Source organism: Chanodichthys erythropterus, chromosome 23 (assembly GCF_024489055.1).
Source record: "Chanodichthys erythropterus isolate Z2021 chromosome 23, ASM2448905v1, whole genome shotgun sequence".
In the NCBI taxonomy this organism is placed as follows: Eukaryota; Metazoa; Chordata; class Actinopteri; order Cypriniformes; family Xenocyprididae; genus Chanodichthys; species Chanodichthys erythropterus.
The window spans coordinates 7,145,948-7,165,592 of record NC_090243.1 but is presented as its reverse complement, the minus strand read 5'-3'; the positions used below and the strand labels follow the sequence as shown (position 1 = coordinate 7,165,592).

Sequence of the window (19,645 nt, the reverse complement as noted above, 5' to 3'; positions counted from 1 at the left end):
CCTTCTCTATTTTAACATGGAATACTGCTTTAATTGAAATTTTTTTTTTAAAATATATTAGAAAAAAAAAGTTTTGTATTGTTTGTATTATTTTCAATGGGGAAAAATAGCTAATAAAAAATTGTATAAATATTGCATAGTATCATAAAATACCCTCAAAATTGTACATAATAATCAAAAAATATTATTGAACAAAAATATATTACATTGGTGTTCCTGAAAAACAAAAAAAGTTACTTTTAAAGGCTTCGGTCACTTTTGACCGTATATAAGGCAAGTGTAACTCCTAAACAAAGAGGGTCAGAGGATTAAACAAAAAACAACTTTTGAAACAGATGTTTCTTCCAATAATATCTTGTTGTTAAACAATAGTAGGCTATCCATTGAACGCACGCTTCTATCTAGGGCTGTCAAATGATTAATCGCGATTAATCGCATACAAAATAAAAGTTTGAGTTTGCATAATATATGTGTGAGTAATGTGTGTAAATAATATGTATATATAAATACACACAAATTAATGTATATATTTAAGAGAAATATGTTATTTATGTACAAAAAATGTATTTATGTATAATATAAATTATATAAAAATATAAATATACTTATAAATATTTCTCAAATATATACATGGATGTGTTTGTATTTATATATACATAATATTTACACACAGTACACCCACATATATTAAGCAAACTCAAACTTTTATTTTGTATGCGATTAATCGTGATTAATTTAATTTAATCTATCCCTCCTTCGTTTTCATTCCTGTCAAAAACTAAATATGGCAAGTCCCTCCCTGCCTTAAAGCAATACATTTGTTAGAGTATTTATTATTTCTTAATGTTAGTTAATAAAATATAACTGTTAAATGTTCGCTCAGGTCCATTAAATAATAACAGATACAACTTTTAATTTTAATAATGTATTAGTAAATGTTGCAACATTAACTAAAATGAATAAAAGTGTTTTTCAGTATTACTGCAAGTTTACTTATGTTGTTAACTAATAGCGTTTTGTTTACTGACAGAGTAATTTTGGAAAGGAGAGCACATGCGCTTCAGACTTCATGTTTGGTAACCTCACGCGCATGTTACCAAACGTGCCCGTCACTCTTTCTTCGCTGGTCTGTATGTTCAGCGTAAACACGACCGCTGGAGACTTCTTTACGCCATTAAAGACCGATTGCCAGGATGTCCGCTTCTCGTACGGTCATATGTCTGCTGAGAAACGACCTGCGTCTGCATGATAACGAGGTAAATATCACAATCACAGATATATTGTATCTATATTGGAGCATAGAATCGTTCAGTCTTTCGTCTCGAGCAAACCACACTCGCGCCTGAGTCCATGTGCTTAGGCTTGTCCTGCTCGAGTTTTAACAAGTCACAATGATTCTCTAAGTAATTTTACTGTTTACATATAAAACTGAACACTTGAGAATAATAAATGGAGTTCGTTTCATCTATTTGAGTTGTGAAACATCATGTCTATGTGAAGCGAAATCCGGGCGCTCATTGGCTAGTTTGTCGGCAGTCGTCACAAGGGGCGTGGTCACATGCGAGAACTTACTATTTCTGTATTAATGCTCTCACTTGATCTCTAAAATTCAAATATGCAGATTTGGTTCTCAATTACTATAAACTCTCTCTCTCTCTCTGCAAATAAATAACTAAAAACTAAATAAATATAATAAATTATTACAAAAATACATAAATTAAGGATAGCATTAATACAAAAATAGGGCCACATTTAAACAATTAAATCATTTATTATATACACTGCCCTCCAAAAGTTTGGAAACGGCCCTGGCAAAGTGTGGTTTTGGACGACATCAGCATAAATCCTTATCATTTTTTGGTGCAAATACATTAAAGTAAGTTGACATTATCAATGAAGACCAGCAATAATATTTTTTATTTTGATTACATAATAATGGCAATTTATACATGTAAAAGTCAGACATGCCCCTTTGCCAGCTGTGATGCCTGGTTACTGGTTTAAACTTGGTCCAGGTTTGTAACAGATTTTTGGGTCAGCACACCTTAATAGCTTCAACAATTGATTGCCAATTAAGTTTAGAATACAATGAACCAATGAGAATCCAGTTTGGGTCAGATAGATGCTAATGGTGGATATTATAATGAATCAAACATTTTAGTTTTTTCTATGTATAAACTGCTTATGTAATAAAATATGTCTTTGTAGTTTGTGTTGTCGCTTAACTTTTCTAGGGCGTTTCCAAGCTTTTGGAGGGCAGTCTACATATATGTATATTTATATGCAAGTTTAGTCCTCCATAGAAGTGCTAGCATGTGACCACATCCCTTGTGACGATTACTGACCAACTACCAATATATATACTTAGTAAACATGCTATCTTTTGAATTAGTAAACAAATTACACTGTGCAAATAAAGAGTGATTTTATGAACTGCACTGCTTGCTTTGACATGTTAAGCTTTGATGGACCTATTAAAAAACATGATAAACCGGTTTTACTCCATTCATCCAGGTGTTTCACTGGGCTCAGAGGAATGCCGAGCACATTATCCCCCTCTACTGCTTCGACCCGCGTCATTACCAGGGCACCCATCACTTCAACTTCCCTAAAACTGGTCCGTTCCGTTTACATTTCCTTCTGGACAGTGTGAAAGACCTGAGGGCAACACTGAAGAAACGGGGAAGGTGGGAATGTTCCATCACACACAGTATGTACATTCTCTCCACATACTGATGTTATGATTAATATATGTTTGTACGCCTTTGTGCAGCACGCTGGTGGTCAGAAAAGGAAAGCCGGAGGAGGTTGTTGGTGATTTGATTAAGCAGCTGGATTCAGTCACAGCTGTGGCATTTCATGAAGAGGTGCGTTTCAGAGAGGCCACACATAGTGCTGAAAGCTGTGATTGTAGAAGTTCAGTGTTTATAGTCTTTCTGTCAATTTCCTGAAGGTGGCGTCAGAGGAAAAGACTGTGGAGAAGAAGCTAAAGGACATCTGCTGCCAATACAAAGTCAAAGTTCAGACTTTCTGGGGGTCTACACTTTACCACAGAGATGATCTGCCATTCAGTCACATTGGAGGGTAGGACAAGTGTTCCAGTGTTATTTTAGTATTATTTATATATTATTATAGTATTTATTCATATTGTTATATTTTCAGATCTTATTTTAATTTTATTCTAAGTCATTTTGTTATGTGCTTTTGTCATTTTTATTAGTTTTTCATTTTTTATATTTATTTTTTGCTTTCACTTATTTTTATTTAATCTCTGAGTTTTATTCATTTTAATACTTCAACTTATTTCAGTTAGTTGCTAAGGCAACAGTTGTAAGTTTTGTTTTAGTTAACTAACAACACTTAAATTAAGTTTAACATTAGTTAATCCCTGCATAAAACAGTTAATGATATTATTACAAAATTTAAGGAGTATTATGAAACTGTTATGGTCTCTGTCTGTGCCTCCCTACATAATATTTTGCCATTAAAATAATTAAATTCTGCTTATTATATTAAATAAATCTTAAAGGGTTAGTTCACCCAAAAATGAAAATTCTGTCATTTATTACTTACCCTCATGTCGTCCCACACCCATAAGACCTTTGTTAATCTTCGGAATACAAATTAAGATACAGTTAAGAGGCCGTGAGGCCTCCATAGGGAGCAATGTTACTTCCTCTGTCAAGATCCATAAATGTACTAAAAACATATTTAAATCAGTTAATGTGAGTACAGTGGTTCAATATTAATATTATAAAGCGCCGAGAACACTTTCGGTGCGGCAAAAAAACAAAATAACGACTTATTTAGTGATGGCCGATTTCAAAACACTACTTCAGAAAGCATCGGAGCATTGTGAATCTGTGTCGAATCTGCAGTTCGGAGCGCCAAAGTCACGTGATTTCAGCAGTTTGGCGGTTTGACCCGCGATCCGATTCATGATTCGATACACTGATTCATTTATGCTCCGAATCTTCCTGAAGCATTGTTTTGAAATCGGCCATCACTAAATAAGTCGTTATTTTGTTTTGTTTTTTGCCGCACCAAAAATATTCTCGTCGCTTTATAATATTAATAGCCACTGTACTCACATGAACTGATTTAAATATGTTTTTAGTACCTTTATGGATCTTGACAGAGGAAGTGACATTGCTACCTATGGAGGCCTCACGGAGCTATCGGATTTCAACTAAAATATCTTAATTTGTGTTCCAAAGATGAACGAAGGTCTTACGGGTGTGAAACGTCATGAGGGTAAGTAATAAATGACAGAATTTTCATTTTTGGGTGAACGAACCCTTTAATATAAATATTACTTTTTCCTTACACTGTACTTTCAACGATTTTTCCAAATGGGAACTTGATTGCAAAAGTGTGTAATAAAACGTTATCTGAGAATGATGCAAAACACGACATCACTAATTTTCTAATTGTATATTTTTAGAATTTTTTATAGAATTTACGGTATAGCATTTTATGTATATTTATTTAAGACATTATTTTATAATAATCACTTATCAAAAAAAAAAAAATGTTGTTATTGTGTTTTAAACTACTCTGTTCTTGTCATTAAAGTAGATTTTGTTGCTGGTATATAATAAAAAATAAAATAAAATGGATTGTTTTACCACTTATTTTAGCCCATTCATGCAACTTATTCAGGAACTTCATCCTAGCAAAGCTTTGAAAAACAAGTTAAACTTTCCTAGGAAACTTTACAGAAAAGTACTGTAAACTATTTTTCAGTTTCATTGCTGATGTAACTTCCTTTTTTAGTACCTGAGATGTAATTACAGTGTCAGTTTCAGTGCTTGTGAGGTCAGCAATTTAAATGTGTGACTAAATTTCTTATTAATTTCCACTGTCTTTGAAAGGTTACCTGACGTTTACACCCAGTTCAGAAAGGTGGTTGAAGGACAGGGCAGAGTGCGACCTGTCCTTTCCACCCCGGAACAGGTTAAATCTCTTCCCCTTGGACTGGAGGAGGGTCCTATACCTACGTTTGAGGGCCTGGGACAGACAGGTACCTTGATTTACGTAACTGTACTGGAATATATGTAAACCTGGTAACCCCAACCAATATGTCTAGATACAAAACATAACACAGTCAGAAGGATGATGAAAAAGGCTGAATCGGCTACTCATATTTCCTCTTTCTTAATATAGCAGTATTATATGAATTGTGCTCTGATTTCCTCTCAGATGACTGAATAATCCCCAGAAGGATATTTGGAGGATAAAAACAATTCATATTATGTTAACCACAAAGAACAATCATGATATTTTTCCTATCTGTGGTTTCAGAGTCGGCGATGGACTGCCGCTCGGCCTTCCCGTGCCGCGGTGGAGAGACTGAGGCTCTTGCTAGGCTGAAACATTACTTCTGGGATACAGTAGGGCCTTCTCTTCCTTTTTCTTAAAAATAACTCAATCAATGAGAGGGTTTTTTTAATATTCTTGTTTTATCACAGAATGCCGTTGCGACTTATAAGGAGACTCGGAATGGCATGATCGGAGTGGACTATTCTACAAAGTTTTCTCCTTGGTGAGCCTTCAAAATAATGTTTTTTATAATGCATAAGCAAAGCACAGACTAATGCTGACCCTCCTTCACTGTACTTCAGGCTTGCGTTGGGCTGCATATCTCCCAGATACATCTTTGAGCAGATAAAGCAGTATGAGGTCGAACGAACCGCCAACCAAAGCACATACTGGTGAGGAATGTGAACTGGAATATGTTTTCAAATAAGAGAAACACATTTTAGGTTTTTATCTGCAAGAATGCTATATTTGTCTTCACCAGGGTGATATTTGAACTTCTGTGGAGAGATTACTTCAAGTTTGTGGGTTTAAAATATGGAAACAGAATATTTCATATGAATGGTAAGCCTGGATTTGTTTTGAGTGTTCTGTTGATCTCTTTTGGTTTTAGTTTCCAGATAATCATTTTACTTTAAATAATTACATTTTACTTAGTTTTTAATATCAGTTTTTAAGTTTTTGAAATAAGTCTCACTCAATTATGCTCACCAAGGCTGCATTTATTCAATCAAAAATACAGTAAAACTGTTATTAATTTAAAATGACTGTTGAAATTTTAAACTATAATTTATTCCTGCTGAATTTTCAGCATCATTTCTCCAGTCTTCAGTGTCACATGATCCTTCAAAAATCATTGTAATATACTGTTTTTTCTGCTCAAGAAACATTTATTATTATTATCAATGTTAAAAACAGTAGTGCTGCTTAATATTTTTGTGGAAACCGTGATAACTTTTATCAATGATTCTTTGAATAATGTTTTTTAACATTATAAATGTTTACTGTTACTTTTTTTTAAATTAATGCATTCTTGCTGAAGTCAAATTTGGTAATTTTTCATTTATTTAAACTTTAACTGACATTAAGCAAAGAAAGCCAAAAAAACAATGACCAAAAAACAAACAGAGAAATCATAAGCAATAATATACAACAAATCTCCCCCCAGTTCTTCAATAACAGATTTATAGTGCTCATTTACATTCTAATAATATCTAATATTCAAATTAAATGGATGTTTAAATTATTTCATCCCTCATGAACTGAAGGTCTGCAAGACAAGCATGTGTCCTGGAAGACAGATATGACATTGTTCAATGCATGGAAAGGTAATGTGTCCCTCAGAGAATCATCTCCTCTAATTATTAATTTTGTACTTAATTTCGTAAATCAACTGAAAAATACACATTTCAATTGATTTTCTGTAAAGTAATAGCAAAATATTTTTCACATGATTTCCAGAGGGGAGAACTGGGGTGCCGTTCGTAGATGCGAATATGAGAGAGCTTGCACTGACAGGATTCATGTCCAACAGAGGACGTCAAAATGTGGCCAGCTTTCTGACCAAGGACTTGGGTTTAGACTGGAGACTGGGTGCTGAGTGGTTTGAATACCTGCTGGTGAGAAACATTTGCTGCAGTATATTTGATGGAGTGGGTTGATGCTCTGTACTCTTTGAAGTGAAGAAAAAAGTAATATGTAGCCAAGTATGGTGTCCCATACTCAGAATTTGTGCTCTGCATCTCACACATCCAAGTGCACACACAGAGCAGTGAGTATTGAACACACACCCAGAGCAGTGGGCAGCCATTTTTTGCTTCAGAGCCTGGGAAGTGATTGGGGTGACGTGCCTTGCTCAAGGTTGTTGGTAATGAGAGTGGAAGAGAGCGCTGTTCATTCACTCCTCCCACCTACATTTCCTGCCAGTACTGAGACTTGTACCCACAACCTTTGGGTTACAAGTCCGCTGATTGATGCGCTTTTATCTTTCATTGTTGTCAGGTAGACCATGACGTCTGCAGCAACTATGGAAACTGGCTCTATAGTGCCGGAATAGGAAATGACCCACGAGAAAACAGGAAGTTTAACATGATCAAACAAGGACTGGACTATGACAACAATGTAAGTAGTAGTTTTACTGGTCTCTTACGGTAATAGCACATACAACCAAAAACACCTGGGGCCGTATTCACAAAACATCTTAAGGCTAAAAGTAGCTCCTAACTTGCAGATTTAGGAGAAACTCTTAAAAATAATGGGCGTGTCAGTCCTAATTTTAGGACTCCTAAATTTTTGCTCTAAGAGTATTTCACAAAGCATTTTAGTGCTAAAACTAGCTCCTAAATCTGTGAAACGTTAGGAGTAGTCAAGAGGACTCCTAAGTCACTAAGACCAAATCACAAACAGTCCTAATCCATTCAAAGACACTGAACACCATTGAGACAATAGTGATAGAGCCTTGGGTGCTGAACCTTTTCTTCATAACTGCAATAAAATGCAATGCAATAAAAAAAAAAATGATTTATAGATTTGAATCTATAAATTAATCTTTAACAAATAAATAAATATTGTCCGATTACCTGTGGCAGTGGTTTTCATGGGTTCACACTTACAAATAATTTAATAGAGTAAAAAAAAAAATATATATATATATATATATATATATATATATATATATATATATATATATATATATATATATATATATATATATCGTCTGTGTATTTATTCCTCTTCTCGTGCTGATTAGAAAGACCGTTTGAATGTGTTTCTCCCAAACTTTGTTTATAAAACATATTTTGTCGGTTGAATTCTGCATTCTCTTGAGATACAGACAACCAAGAGGTGGACAATTAACTGTATATACTAGTTTAATTAGTGACACTTAGCCTACATTTTATGGCAAAAATATCTCAACATTTTATTTTGACTGTGGGAACATTTTTATTAAAAAAATATTTATTTGAATAGGGCAGTATTTTTTTTTTAAAACCTTTATTTTAATATGGAAACATGATACCTCATTCTACAATATTTCTATGATTAAATCGCTGACTCCTCCCCCATCAGCCAATCACTGTGTGTTTACTCCATAGCAACGAGGTCAACCCCGCCCTTACTCTTAGCTTAAGACTTCAGTCTATTCCTTAGTAAAAGTTTGTCTCAGCAGCTTTGTGAATAGGTTTTAAGAGAAAACTCTTAGCTAAGAACTTTTACTGCTATTTAGGAGAACTCTTAGTGGTAAGATAAAATGTTTTGTGAATATGGCCCCTGCATTCTGATTCATACATTTTGTTAGTATCCTACATCTAAACAAAAAAGTAAGAGAGACTAGTTGTCTAGCTGTCACACTTTTTACTCCAGTGAATGTTTCTCAGGGTAGGTTTATTTTTAAAGGTGCCGTAGAACATCTTTTCAAAAGATGTAATATAAGTCTAAGGTGTCCCCTGAATGTGTCTGTGAAGTTTCAGCTCAAAATACCCCATAGATTTTTTTTTAAATTCATTTTTTTAACTGCCTATTTTGGGGCATCATTAACTATGCACCGATTCAGGCTGCGGCCCCTTTAAATCTCTCGCTCCCTGCCCTCCCAAGCTCCCGACTATAAGTGCAGTTATACATATGCAAATATTGGGGGCGTACATATTAATGATCCCGACTGTTAGGTAACAGATGGTGTTATGTTGAGATTCGCCTGTTCTTCAGAGGTCTTTTAAACAAATGAGATTTATATAAGAAGGAGGAAGCAATGGAGTTTGAAACTAAATGTATGTCTTTTCCATGTACTGAACTCTTGTTATTCAATGCCGAGGTAAATTCAATTTTTGATTCTAGGGCACCTTTAAAGGTTTATTATTATTTTTAAAAGTAGGTTTGTTTTTTTTGTTTTTTGTTTTTTTGTTTTTTTTTTACCAAGGAGAAAATATAAAGTTTACTTTATATATTGAACTTTTGTGATAAAAAGTTCTGCATGCATACTATAGGGGTAAGTTGTCACAATGGAACATAATTTATACAGTAAAATTATTATAAAACAATTCAAGGAAAACCAAAGTCGGAAAGGGAAAATAATGTCAGAATAAATTGTAATTAAATTAACAGCTTAGTAACAATTAACAGCCTTTAGTAAAAAAAAAAAAAAATTATTATAGAACATTAAAATCAATTTTAAAAAACAAAATAAGGTTACACTTATTACACTTACACTTGTTACAGTGTAATTATGAATAATTTATAGTTATTACTATAGTAACTACATGTAACGTGTAAAAAGGGAACAAAGTAAAATAAAGGGTTACCCAAAATAAAATAAAAAATCTAATAAAATAATATTTGAACTAAAAGTGCTCAAGTACAATTTTATCTAAAATCAGTAAATTAAATGAATTTTTAAATGGTTAAAATGATCATTAAAAAATAATCAACAGCTGCTTTTTAGCTGCTTTTAGTATTTGTGTCTATATATATATATATATATATATATATATATATATATATATATATATATATATATATATATATATATATATATATATATATATATATATACAAATAAATAAATGTAAAAAAATTTGAATGATAAGTTCAATTACAGCAAATCTAATATCAGCAAATAAAATGGATGTTTAAATGATTAAAATGATCAATCGCTTTTATGGCCTAAACTGATGTGAATCATATTTGTAAATGCACTTCCTGGTATTTTCCACTTTTAAATGCTTTTTATTGTCACTTAAGTAAGCAGGTTCTGCTATAAATGTAAGTGTAAATATAGGAAGAGGAAGTTACACATGCGTCTGATGTGTCTGAGAGTTTAATGCAGGATAAGGCATTTTTCTGCACAAAATTGACACTAAATGTTGTATCTGTGAAGGGGGACTATGTCCGACAGTGGGTTCCAGAGCTTGGAGGTATTAAAGGTGGGGACGTGCACACGCCCTGGACCCTCAGCAACTCGGCACTCTCACACGCCAAGGTTTCGCTCAACGACACATACCCTTCCCCCATCGTCATAGCGCCTGAGTGGAGCCGTCATGTCAACAACAAATCAGTAAGATTATTAACAACCGATTGTTATTGACTATTAGTGACAAATGCAAGCTTGTATTAAAAAAAGTAACGCAATATAATTGTGGTTTCTTTTTCAGTCTGGTCCATCATCAACAAAAGGGAGGAAGGGCTCATCTTACACACCAAGACAACACAAAGACAGAGGCATTGACTTCTACTTCTCCAAGAAAAAGAGTTTCTGAGGATGAGATGTAGTGGATTAGTGCTTTTTCTTGAGCTGCTTCACAAATAATAATAGGGCATCTGCTCAGGTCACAGGTTACAGAATGGAATGAGGAAGGGGAAATGAAAAATATTGTGGTTTTGGGTTGCTCTTTCTGAATCTGTTTTCACACGCAGATACAGAAACTGCTGCTCATATTTTGAGGACATTATGACAAAATGCAGCTCTAATTTTCATGTGTTTGTATATATTGTATTGAATACAATTTTGTATTTTTGGTTGTTTTCATAAATCCCTGCAAATGTCCTGGTTTAGTAAAGGATGTTGAAAAGTTTATGAAGCTTTTTTTCCAGTTTTTTTTTTTCCAGTTTTTTTTTTTTTCTGACCTAAAAATTATTATTTTATTTTATTTTTTTTGGAGGGGGGAGTTTTGCATTTCTCACATGAAACAATGATATATCATGTAAATTAGAAACAAACTGTCAAAAAGTTTTAATAAAGTGCACATTCAGAGTATTTTCTTCATTTATTCGGAAATAGGAAGTGAGAAGTGCCCCATGTTTCAGTTTGGTTTTGAAAAGCGAGGGAAAAGGCTGTAAGACAGCTGTGCGCTCAGATCTATGATCACTAGTCAAGAGTACTACAATACATTTCTTACATCTTTTTTTTTTTTAAGTTCTGAATATCAAGGACTTTAAATCAAAGGTTACTTCACTTGACCTGTACAAAATGTGCACTTTCACAAAATATGTAATATTCTAAAGGGGTCGTCACATGACAACAAAATTGTTTCCTGCATGTTGGTTAAACCGCTGGACAAACATATTAATATTTTAAAACAATTGCTTCACTTCTTTTTTTGTAAAATATCTTTGCCAACGTTTGTTTTTTCAAGAATTTCATTGTTTGAACTAAAGTGTTTTTAGTTTTTTACTTTCCAAACACGTAGACCACATTAATTTGATTTAATTTTTTCGGAGCATTCTCTGTTCAGTTTACTGTTAGTGTTGTCTAAATTATAATTAGACAACATTATCAATAAAATGAAATTTAGACAACATTAACAATTATTTTTTCTAATATTCGATACATTTAACCAAAACGCTCCTGCAAAGGAGACCATTACGTCTTTTTCCTCCAGTCAACTTTAGTTCGGAAATTGTCCATATTTGGTGTTGAGCTCTGTGTCCTTGGGAGCAGGCCTGAGATCAGCGTTTGACCATTCTCTCTATGACGCACGGAATTCTAACAGCCGATCCTGAAACAGTCCATCCTCCCTTTTTTTACGTAAACTTCGCGAGCTCATGAGTCAATTGGCTGTACGCTTATTTCGTCATTTCTCTCTGACGCTTTTTTTGCGAACATTTCCTCATCTTCACTCGACTTTAAACAACATAATAGTTGTTCAGTGTTCTGTACTGCGTAGCACACTACTGTTCGTAAGTTTTGATTTCCTTCAGTTTATTGGTAGCTTCAGGAAATGACACTTTAAGATACTTTTTAAATAACGTTCTCTTCTCTAGTTAAACGAGGGGATTAACAACGTCAGTGGATAACAGTGAGGTTTTGCCCATAAATATGGCATCAAAGTCAAGCATAGACCATGCGGTGATTCCCGTGACAGCTTTAAACTGTAATTTCCGAAAGAAACTGGGACTGTATTTAAATCCACAAAACACAGTGGCAGCAGACTGGAGGACAGTCGCCGAAATGATGGACTTTACCTACCTGGAGATCAAAAATTTCGAGAAAAGAGACTATCCCTTTGAAAAGGTTTTAACGGAGTGGGAAACTCGTCCAGAGGCCACAGTAGCAAATTTACTGTCGATTTTAGAAAAAGCCGAAAGGAAAGATGTTATATCAGACCTCAAAGAGATTATAGGTATGTCATCCACATTTTATTTATATTAATTTTTTTTATATATTGTTATATATACTTCATGTGATATAATCTAGCTTGCTATAATAATATAAATAAATAATACGACATATTTACTATTATTACTGTTGCTACTAATATGTTAATAATTAATGATTAAAATATATTATACAATTATTAAATATTTTAAATAATTAAAAGTAATTAAGTGCTTTATATAGTGAAATGTATTATTATTAATATTAGTATTGTAGTAGTATTATAGTATTATTGTTGCTATTATTATATAGTTCCTTGTTTATACAGTATTAACCCAGAAAAAAAAAAAAATGAATAAGATCACGTTTTATTGCAGTTCTTGTCTAATACAATTTTATTCACAATAAGTGAGACGCCATGCCCCCCTAAAAATATTGCAATATATTATTACATTACACCTTTTGAACACATATGTGCTCAAAGACCATGATTGAGAAAAGAATGACTAATCTTGACTACAAGAGGAAATGACTATTCAAAACATGAGATGACATTGACTATTTTGGACAATAGCGAAAGTCCCCAACTAAGTGTTATTGTATCTTAATGGTGTTTCTGCACAGATGATGACTGCAGGAAGTATTTGGAAAGACAACTGAGGAAGCCCGTCCAGGTTCCAGTGGTGGACAGCTGCGGGCCCCGCACGCAGGAGCGAGAAGGCATCACGCTGTTTGATGATCCACAAGGTGAGTTTTTCCTTGATCAGTCTGAATGCACTGTGGAGTTAGTTAGCAGTTTACCAAACTAATCATTGTCTTCAACAGGACTAATACCGGAGACCTTTGATGCCTTCATCTGCTACTGTCAGAATGACTTCCAGTTTGTCCATGAGATGATCAAACAGTTGGAACAGACTGAATACAACCTGAAGCTGTGTGTCTTTGACCGAGACGTCCTTCCTGGCACGTGTGTGTGGACCATCGCCAGTGAGCTCATAGAAAAAAGGCAAGTCTGTTTAGGGTTATTTTTCATCCAATGCTCATTTGAAATTAAACAAAAAAACCCTGATAATTTAATAAAAATTTTAATTGTAATGCTTGGCCAATCTAAAACTGAATATCAGTTCTTTATATCATATATATATATATCTTGGGTTGACTTTATTTTTTTTTAGTTTTTATTTGTTTTAACAAAATAGGGTTATGCTTTATTTTAAGGTGTCTTTGTGACACTGTACTAATACATTTAAGTACTGAGTAATATTAACCCTCTGATGCTCTTTGTGTGTTGGTCAAAAATGACAGAAATTTATCTTTTTTTAATTTAATGAAACAAATGTACTATATTTTAGTTTGATAATGTTTTTTTATTACATTTTTTGTATTTTTAGGGGATTTTATGGTACTAAATTATATTTACGCTGTTATAGTCCATTTATCCATTATACATTTTTTGAGCATAGACCTGAAAATGAAATTTCCAACTTAAACTGTCATAAATTTTGAATTCTTTTAGAGCACAGACTTAATTTGACTTCTTTTCAAAGACGAGACTTGGCAAATTACTGCTGATGTGAAAAAAGTTTTTAAAAATTACACTCTTTTATGTTTGTTTTTATGAAAAATGCACAAAAATACTATTTTAAATTTTTATATTAAAACATGTTTTACTCTAAAACTGCAAGAAAATCTAAATCTAAACAAGATGTGTTCCAAATTTGAGTTTGATATCTCAAAAAATGAGCTTTCAGTCCGATTTTGTTTGGCTGCAGTACCAAAAGTTTCCCATTCATTTCCAGAGAGGTCAATTTTGATTACGGTGTGACTATTTTTTTTTCAGGACCATTTAATTTGTGCATGATTTATTTATTTATTTATTTTGTGTGTGTGTCCACATAGCAATTTCCAAGTTTAATACCATTCAGATGAAGTAAAAAATTCAAAAAAAAAAAAAGAAAAGAAAAAGAAAAGAAAAGAAACGAAAAATTTTCAGTCAAAACTGACCGAAGAGCACCAGAGGGTTGTAAGTAACTACATGTACTTACTATAGGGTTAGGATTAGGGTTTGGTTTGGTTTAGGTTTGGCATGTAATTATTCATAATTTATAGTTATTACTAACTACATGTAATATATATGTAACAACGACATAAATAAAGTTTTACCCAAAAATAGTATATAATATTATATCAATCATTTATTGTTTAACAGCCATAACATAATTTTAAAAATCAGCTTGTCAGGATTGGCTAGAATTTATTTATTGTTTTATATATTTTTTTTTTTTCATTTGTAAATTCTTGATGAGTTGTCTAATATCTACTTTAAATGTTTGTAATCAATTGTAATGGTTATAATTAAAATATGCCCCACAGGTGTAAGAGGATGGTGGTGGTCATTTCTGATGACTATCTGGACAGTGATGCCTGTGACTTTCAGACTAAGTTTGCACTTAGCCTTTGCCCAGGTACAATATCTTCTTTAATATTTATTTGAGTTGCATTACTGTTTAAATTATTTCATTAAGTGAGCTTATTAGGGCCCAAGGGTTTTTTGAGGAACTTAACATGCTTAAAAACTAAAATTGAAGTCAGAGTTGTCGGCCATTAGGCATGGTCGTGGTGGCAGACTCTGCAGCACCCTTTTTTACATGGTACATAAACTCATACATGGATGTATACATATGAAACTCTGTACATTTATAGTTCTCATTGAGCCAAAAAAGTATAATGCAGCTTCAAAAGCAGCATAGAAATGTTCTTATTTCCAAAACTGTAACCGTCGCCTAACATCAGCTTCACTTTTGTCTCTGCCGCAGGAGCTCGCACTAAACGTCTAATCCCTGTTGTCTACAAAACCATGAAGAAGCCTTTTCCCAGCATCCTCCGTTTTCTGACCATCTGTGATTACACCAGACCCTGCACACAGACCTGGTTCTGGACCCGGCTGGCCAAGGCGCTCGCACTCCCCTGAACATTTCTATAGCCGCCAATAACGGTTTACTATACAGTCATCACTAGGTAAAGCACACTATTCCCTATGGAGGATGAAGGGAAAATACCTTCTGTGATTTCTGCTCGCTTGGAGAGTTTCTCAGACACAGTAGTGAGTCCAGCTTTTAGACATTTCAAGAAAGGTACTTCTAGATCTGCCCCAATCAAAAGGTTGCTCATTTAGTTTCGTTTTCTTGCAATGTGCAGGAGTGTTTCTTTGGTATTTTGCTCTTTATGGCAAGTGTTTTGGCAGGTGAAATATGAATGTGCATAATTTATTTAATGATTTGCTATCATTAAACTTTCTTGTGGTGATGGTGCACTCTTAAAAATAAATGTTCCAAAATGGCGTTTTCACAGCGATGCCAGAGAAGAACCATTTTGGGTTCCTCAAAGAACCTTTCAGTGAACAGTTCTTCAAGATTTTTTTTTTATTCATAGTTTGAAAAACGTTTTAATAATCTAATGAATCTTTTCTGAAGTGGGTGTTAAAGGTTCTTCATGGAACCATCAATGTCATTTAAAGGTGCCCTCGAATGAAAAATTCAATTTATCTTGGCATAGTCAAATAACAAGAGTTCAGTACATGAAAATGACATACAGTGAGTCTCAAACTCTGTTGTTTCCTCCTTATATAAATCTCATTTGTGCAAAAGACCTCCGAAGAACAGGCGAATCTCAACATAACACCGACTGTTACGTAACAGTCAGGATCATTAATATGTACGCCCCCAATATTTGCATGTGCCAGCCCATGTTCAAGGCATTACACAAGGGCAGCCAGTATTAACGTCTGGATCTGCACAGATGAATCATCAGACTAGGTAAGCAAGTAAGGACAATAGCAAAAAATGGCAGATGGAGCAATAATAACTGACATGATCCATGATTACATGATATTTTTAGTGATATTTGTGAATTTTCGTTCTAAATGTTTCGTTAGCATGTTGCTAATGTAATGTTAAATGTGGTTAAAGTTATCATAGTTTCTAACTGTATTCACGGAGACAAGAGCTGTCACTATTTTCATTTTTTAAACACTTGCAGTCTGCATAATTCATAAACACAACTTCATTCTTTATAAATCTCTCCAACAGTGTAGCATTAGCCGTTAGCCACAGAGCACAGCCTCAAACTCATTCAGAATCAAATGTAAACAATATAACAGTATACAATACTCACATAATCCGACGCATGCATGCTGAACACTTTGTAAAGATCCATTTGAGGTTTATATTAGCTGTGTAAACTTATGTAAACTTACTGTTTATGCACTGTCCAAGGCAAGCGGGAGTTCTTGGGGCGTGGAGCACGAGAATTAAAGGGCCAGTAGCCCTGAGTCGTCGCATATTTAATGATGCCCCAAAATAGGCAGTTAAAAAAACGAATTAAAAAAATCTATGGGGTATTTTGAGCTGAAACTTCACAGACACATTCAGGAGACACCTTAGACTTATATTACATCTTGTGAAAAAAAGTTCTAGGGCACCTTTAAGAACCTTTCTTTTTAAAAGTGTTTAGTACTATAAGAACACATTTCAGTGTTTAAACATTGATGTTTTAATGTACTTTTAATCTGTCTTTCATACTGCCAGTGCCTTTTGTGTTATAAAATATAATGTGAAATATATTTGTGGATATCATGTTTGTTCTGCTATTTGCCATGAACGTTATTACTTTGCATTTCTTGGTAAGTTCACAGATTAATACAGATTCACTGTCGCAATCTTTATCTCGGTTATGCAGTCACAGTTGGTTAACCTTGTTTTTACGTCTTGAATACCTCAGTCTTCCTGTGACGACACATGTTCATCTGCACAGAAAAGATAATGGCTTTTGATCTGGTAGATCAGACCTTATTATTATTGTTTCAATTCTTTTCAATGTTTTAACAATTTATGTAACTGGCTTTGAATTTATTTGCATTGTTGCTTGTGTCACATGACTTGCAAGCTATACAGGTCTTTTTAATCCTTTTTTATATGCAAACAACACAACTTTTAGCTCCTGTGCTCACAGTTAATTTGGCTGCTATGCATATTATTTGCTTTAATAGCAAAAAGCTTATATTTCATACAGTAGGTCATTCATGTGTATACAGATGGAAGTGCGTCTGTATAGATGTATTTAGATCAAGTTGCCACATTTACCACACTTCCTGTTAGTGGAAACTGTTTCTACTGAAGCAGCGAGAAATGCATTCTTGTGAAGCTGATTAGAAAGCCAACAGGAGTAACCTCTGCACTGTGCAAACCTTGCAGATTTTATGATAGGAACTTTTTGAGATGTGTGGCGTGGGTTGGAGTGGACACATGGGTATGTTTAAATATAAATATTATTTTTGTTTTATTTTTTCACTTCTGACATGGAATTTATTAAAATATTCTTGGAAATGTTGTTGTAATCGAGCCTCATTTTATAGGAGTTTCCTGTCCTCAATTTCACTTTCCATTCTTTGTAACATCCCTTTGCTTAATGACATCATCCTCCAGAAAGTGACACAAATTAGTTTAGGTTTGATGAATTTTGTGATGCTTTGTTCTGTTAGTTGGTTTGTCTCACTTTAACATTCTAAAATGAATTTACAGAAATTATTATTGAGTAAATCTTGGTTGTTTTGGTGTGAAATAAATCTGAATTATCTTCAGACTTTAGCTTTAGCACTTTATTTTCATCCTCTTAGGCATTCTGTTAATTTTATTATCACAATTAATTATCAAATTAAATTAATAAATAAATTCTAAACTTATTTCTGGAAGTCATTTACCTTTTCATAGGAATGCTATTTTGAGGAATGGCCATTGTAGTGTACTGTTTATTCCACGAGATGGCGGTATAATAATCAGTAGAAAATGGCCACGATGCATTTTATTATAACTATTTAAAATAAAACGTTTAAAGGAACGATGGATGATTTTTCAACAATTATTGCAATAATTGACCCGAAACTGCTGAACTAGGTTTTGGAGATTGTGTTTCTTGCATTAGTACTGTACTACTAATTAATTTTGTGTAAAGAACGAGACTCATAAACTAATTAACGTTGCTTGATTATTCTTATTGGCTTTCAAATATTTTCCATGATAATGACTACAATAAATAAGTTTTAGTTTATACTAAATAAATCATAGTTATACATTTATTGTTAATAGCCTATAGCATAATATAATAGTATTAATACTACAGCACAATTATTTTTGCAGTATAATATTAGCTAATACCCTAACTATTGATATTTTGCCGGAATGTACAGTCAGTGCTAAGGTAGGCTAAATTATTAACATGATTCCAGATTACATGACAAAAATTGTAGTTATTACGTTATTCATACACATTAGCTACACATTTAAGTAATATAATAAGACTAATTTTTGATTAGGCTACTTTTAGATTAGCCTAATTTTGACCTAATTCGTTTTTTAAATTTGAATTGGATAATCTTGTAGCCTACCATATAAAAATGCGAAGAGAAAAAAAATATATTCCATTGTTTGTTATCAACAACATGAAGTGCGTTACATTAAGGTTTTGCCAGACTGGGGTTCGTGAGTTTAATGAAAAGCAATTAAGTAATTAAATCATAAAAATGTAAAATTAAAATAAATAATTTTAAAATAAAAACGATTTTTTTTTTCTTATTTATTTGTTTACCTGCATGTCATGTGACCATTAACCGACATCAGAGAACCGTGAACTTCATTTTATTTAGCTAGCCTGTATTAGGCTATTATTGATTTAATTTTATTATTGACCTAACTTATTAAAGGCTTCAAGTAGCCTAAACATATTAGGTCAGAGATTCAGCTGACAAAAAAAGTAGAGGAATCTTTGCATTGCATGTAAATATGAAATGACATGGATTTGTGCAATTTAATATGTTTGAAAGCCTTCCAAAGACAGTAATACATGGTTAAATACTCAATGAGTGATCATTCGAATAATAATGAATGTGTTAATGCTGAGAAAACACTTGTTAAAAGTGAAATGACTTCTGTGGAGCCAGTGATCAAATGCTCAGTTTTCAGTGATCGGCTCATAGTGTCTGATCTGTGCGTGTAATTTTACAAACCTGGAAGAGATTCTGAAAGGATATAAGAAGACTTTTTTAGAAAGGAAAATTTAAAAGATAAAAACGAAGCAGTACGGGAGAATCAATGAATTATGAATAATTTACTGCCATTGATTGTGAGAATAACATGTAATCATATAGGCTAATCAATTAAAAACTAGCCTGTAGTCTGATTT

At 33.3% G+C, this 19,645-nt stretch overlaps 2 protein-coding genes across 2 annotated transcripts; both read left to right on the top strand.

Annotated features, from left to right (window-relative positions):
• The first annotated feature begins 1,089 nt into the window (after positions 1-1,089).
• On the top strand, positions 1,090-11,060 carry cry-dash (cryptochrome DASH). Its single transcript, XM_067377895.1, has 14 exons — positions 1,090-1,256; positions 2,515-2,687; positions 2,774-2,867; positions 2,954-3,084; positions 4,875-5,023; positions 5,305-5,393; positions 5,472-5,545; positions 5,625-5,714; positions 5,804-5,883; positions 6,588-6,647; positions 6,781-6,938; positions 7,321-7,440; positions 10,193-10,369; positions 10,467-11,060. Exons 1-14 carry the CDS (start codon positions 1,194-1,196, stop codon positions 10,569-10,571), a joined length of 1,563 nt encoding a protein of 520 aa, XP_067233996.1. The 5' UTR covers positions 1,090-1,193; the 3' UTR covers positions 10,572-11,060.
• Positions 11,061-11,899: 839 nt separating this feature from the next.
• Positions 11,900-17,793, top strand: myd88 (MYD88 innate immune signal transduction adaptor). Its single transcript, XM_067377839.1, has 5 exons — positions 11,900-12,434; positions 13,034-13,156; positions 13,235-13,415; positions 14,783-14,874; positions 15,226-17,793. Exons 1-5 carry the CDS (start codon positions 12,131-12,133, stop codon positions 15,378-15,380), a joined length of 855 nt encoding a protein of 284 aa, XP_067233940.1. The 5' UTR covers positions 11,900-12,130; the 3' UTR covers positions 15,381-17,793.
• Positions 17,794-19,645: the final 1,852 nt, after the last annotated feature.

Bases quoted from the DNA above. Each gene is read 5' to 3' on its own strand.
- cry-dash (XM_067377895.1), top strand. From the start codon at position 1,194: ATGTCCGCTTCTCGTACGGTCATATGTCTGCTGAGAAACGACCTGCGT. The intron at 5,715-5,803 runs GTGAGGAATGTG...TGTCTTCACCAG, and splicing joins GCCAACCAAAGCACATACTG to GGTGATATTTGAACTTCTGT. The intron at 10,370-10,466 runs GTAAGATTATTA...TTTCTTTTTCAG, and splicing joins GTCATGTCAACAACAAATCA to TCTGGTCCATCATCAACAAA.
- myd88 (XM_067377839.1), top strand. From the start codon at position 12,131: ATGGCATCAAAGTCAAGCATAGACCATGCGGTGATTCCCGTGACAGCT. The intron at 12,435-13,033 runs GTATGTCATCCA...GTTTCTGCACAG, and splicing joins AGACCTCAAAGAGATTATAG to ATGATGACTGCAGGAAGTAT. The intron at 13,416-14,782 runs GCAAGTCTGTTT...TATGCCCCACAG, and splicing joins AGTGAGCTCATAGAAAAAAG to GTGTAAGAGGATGGTGGTGG.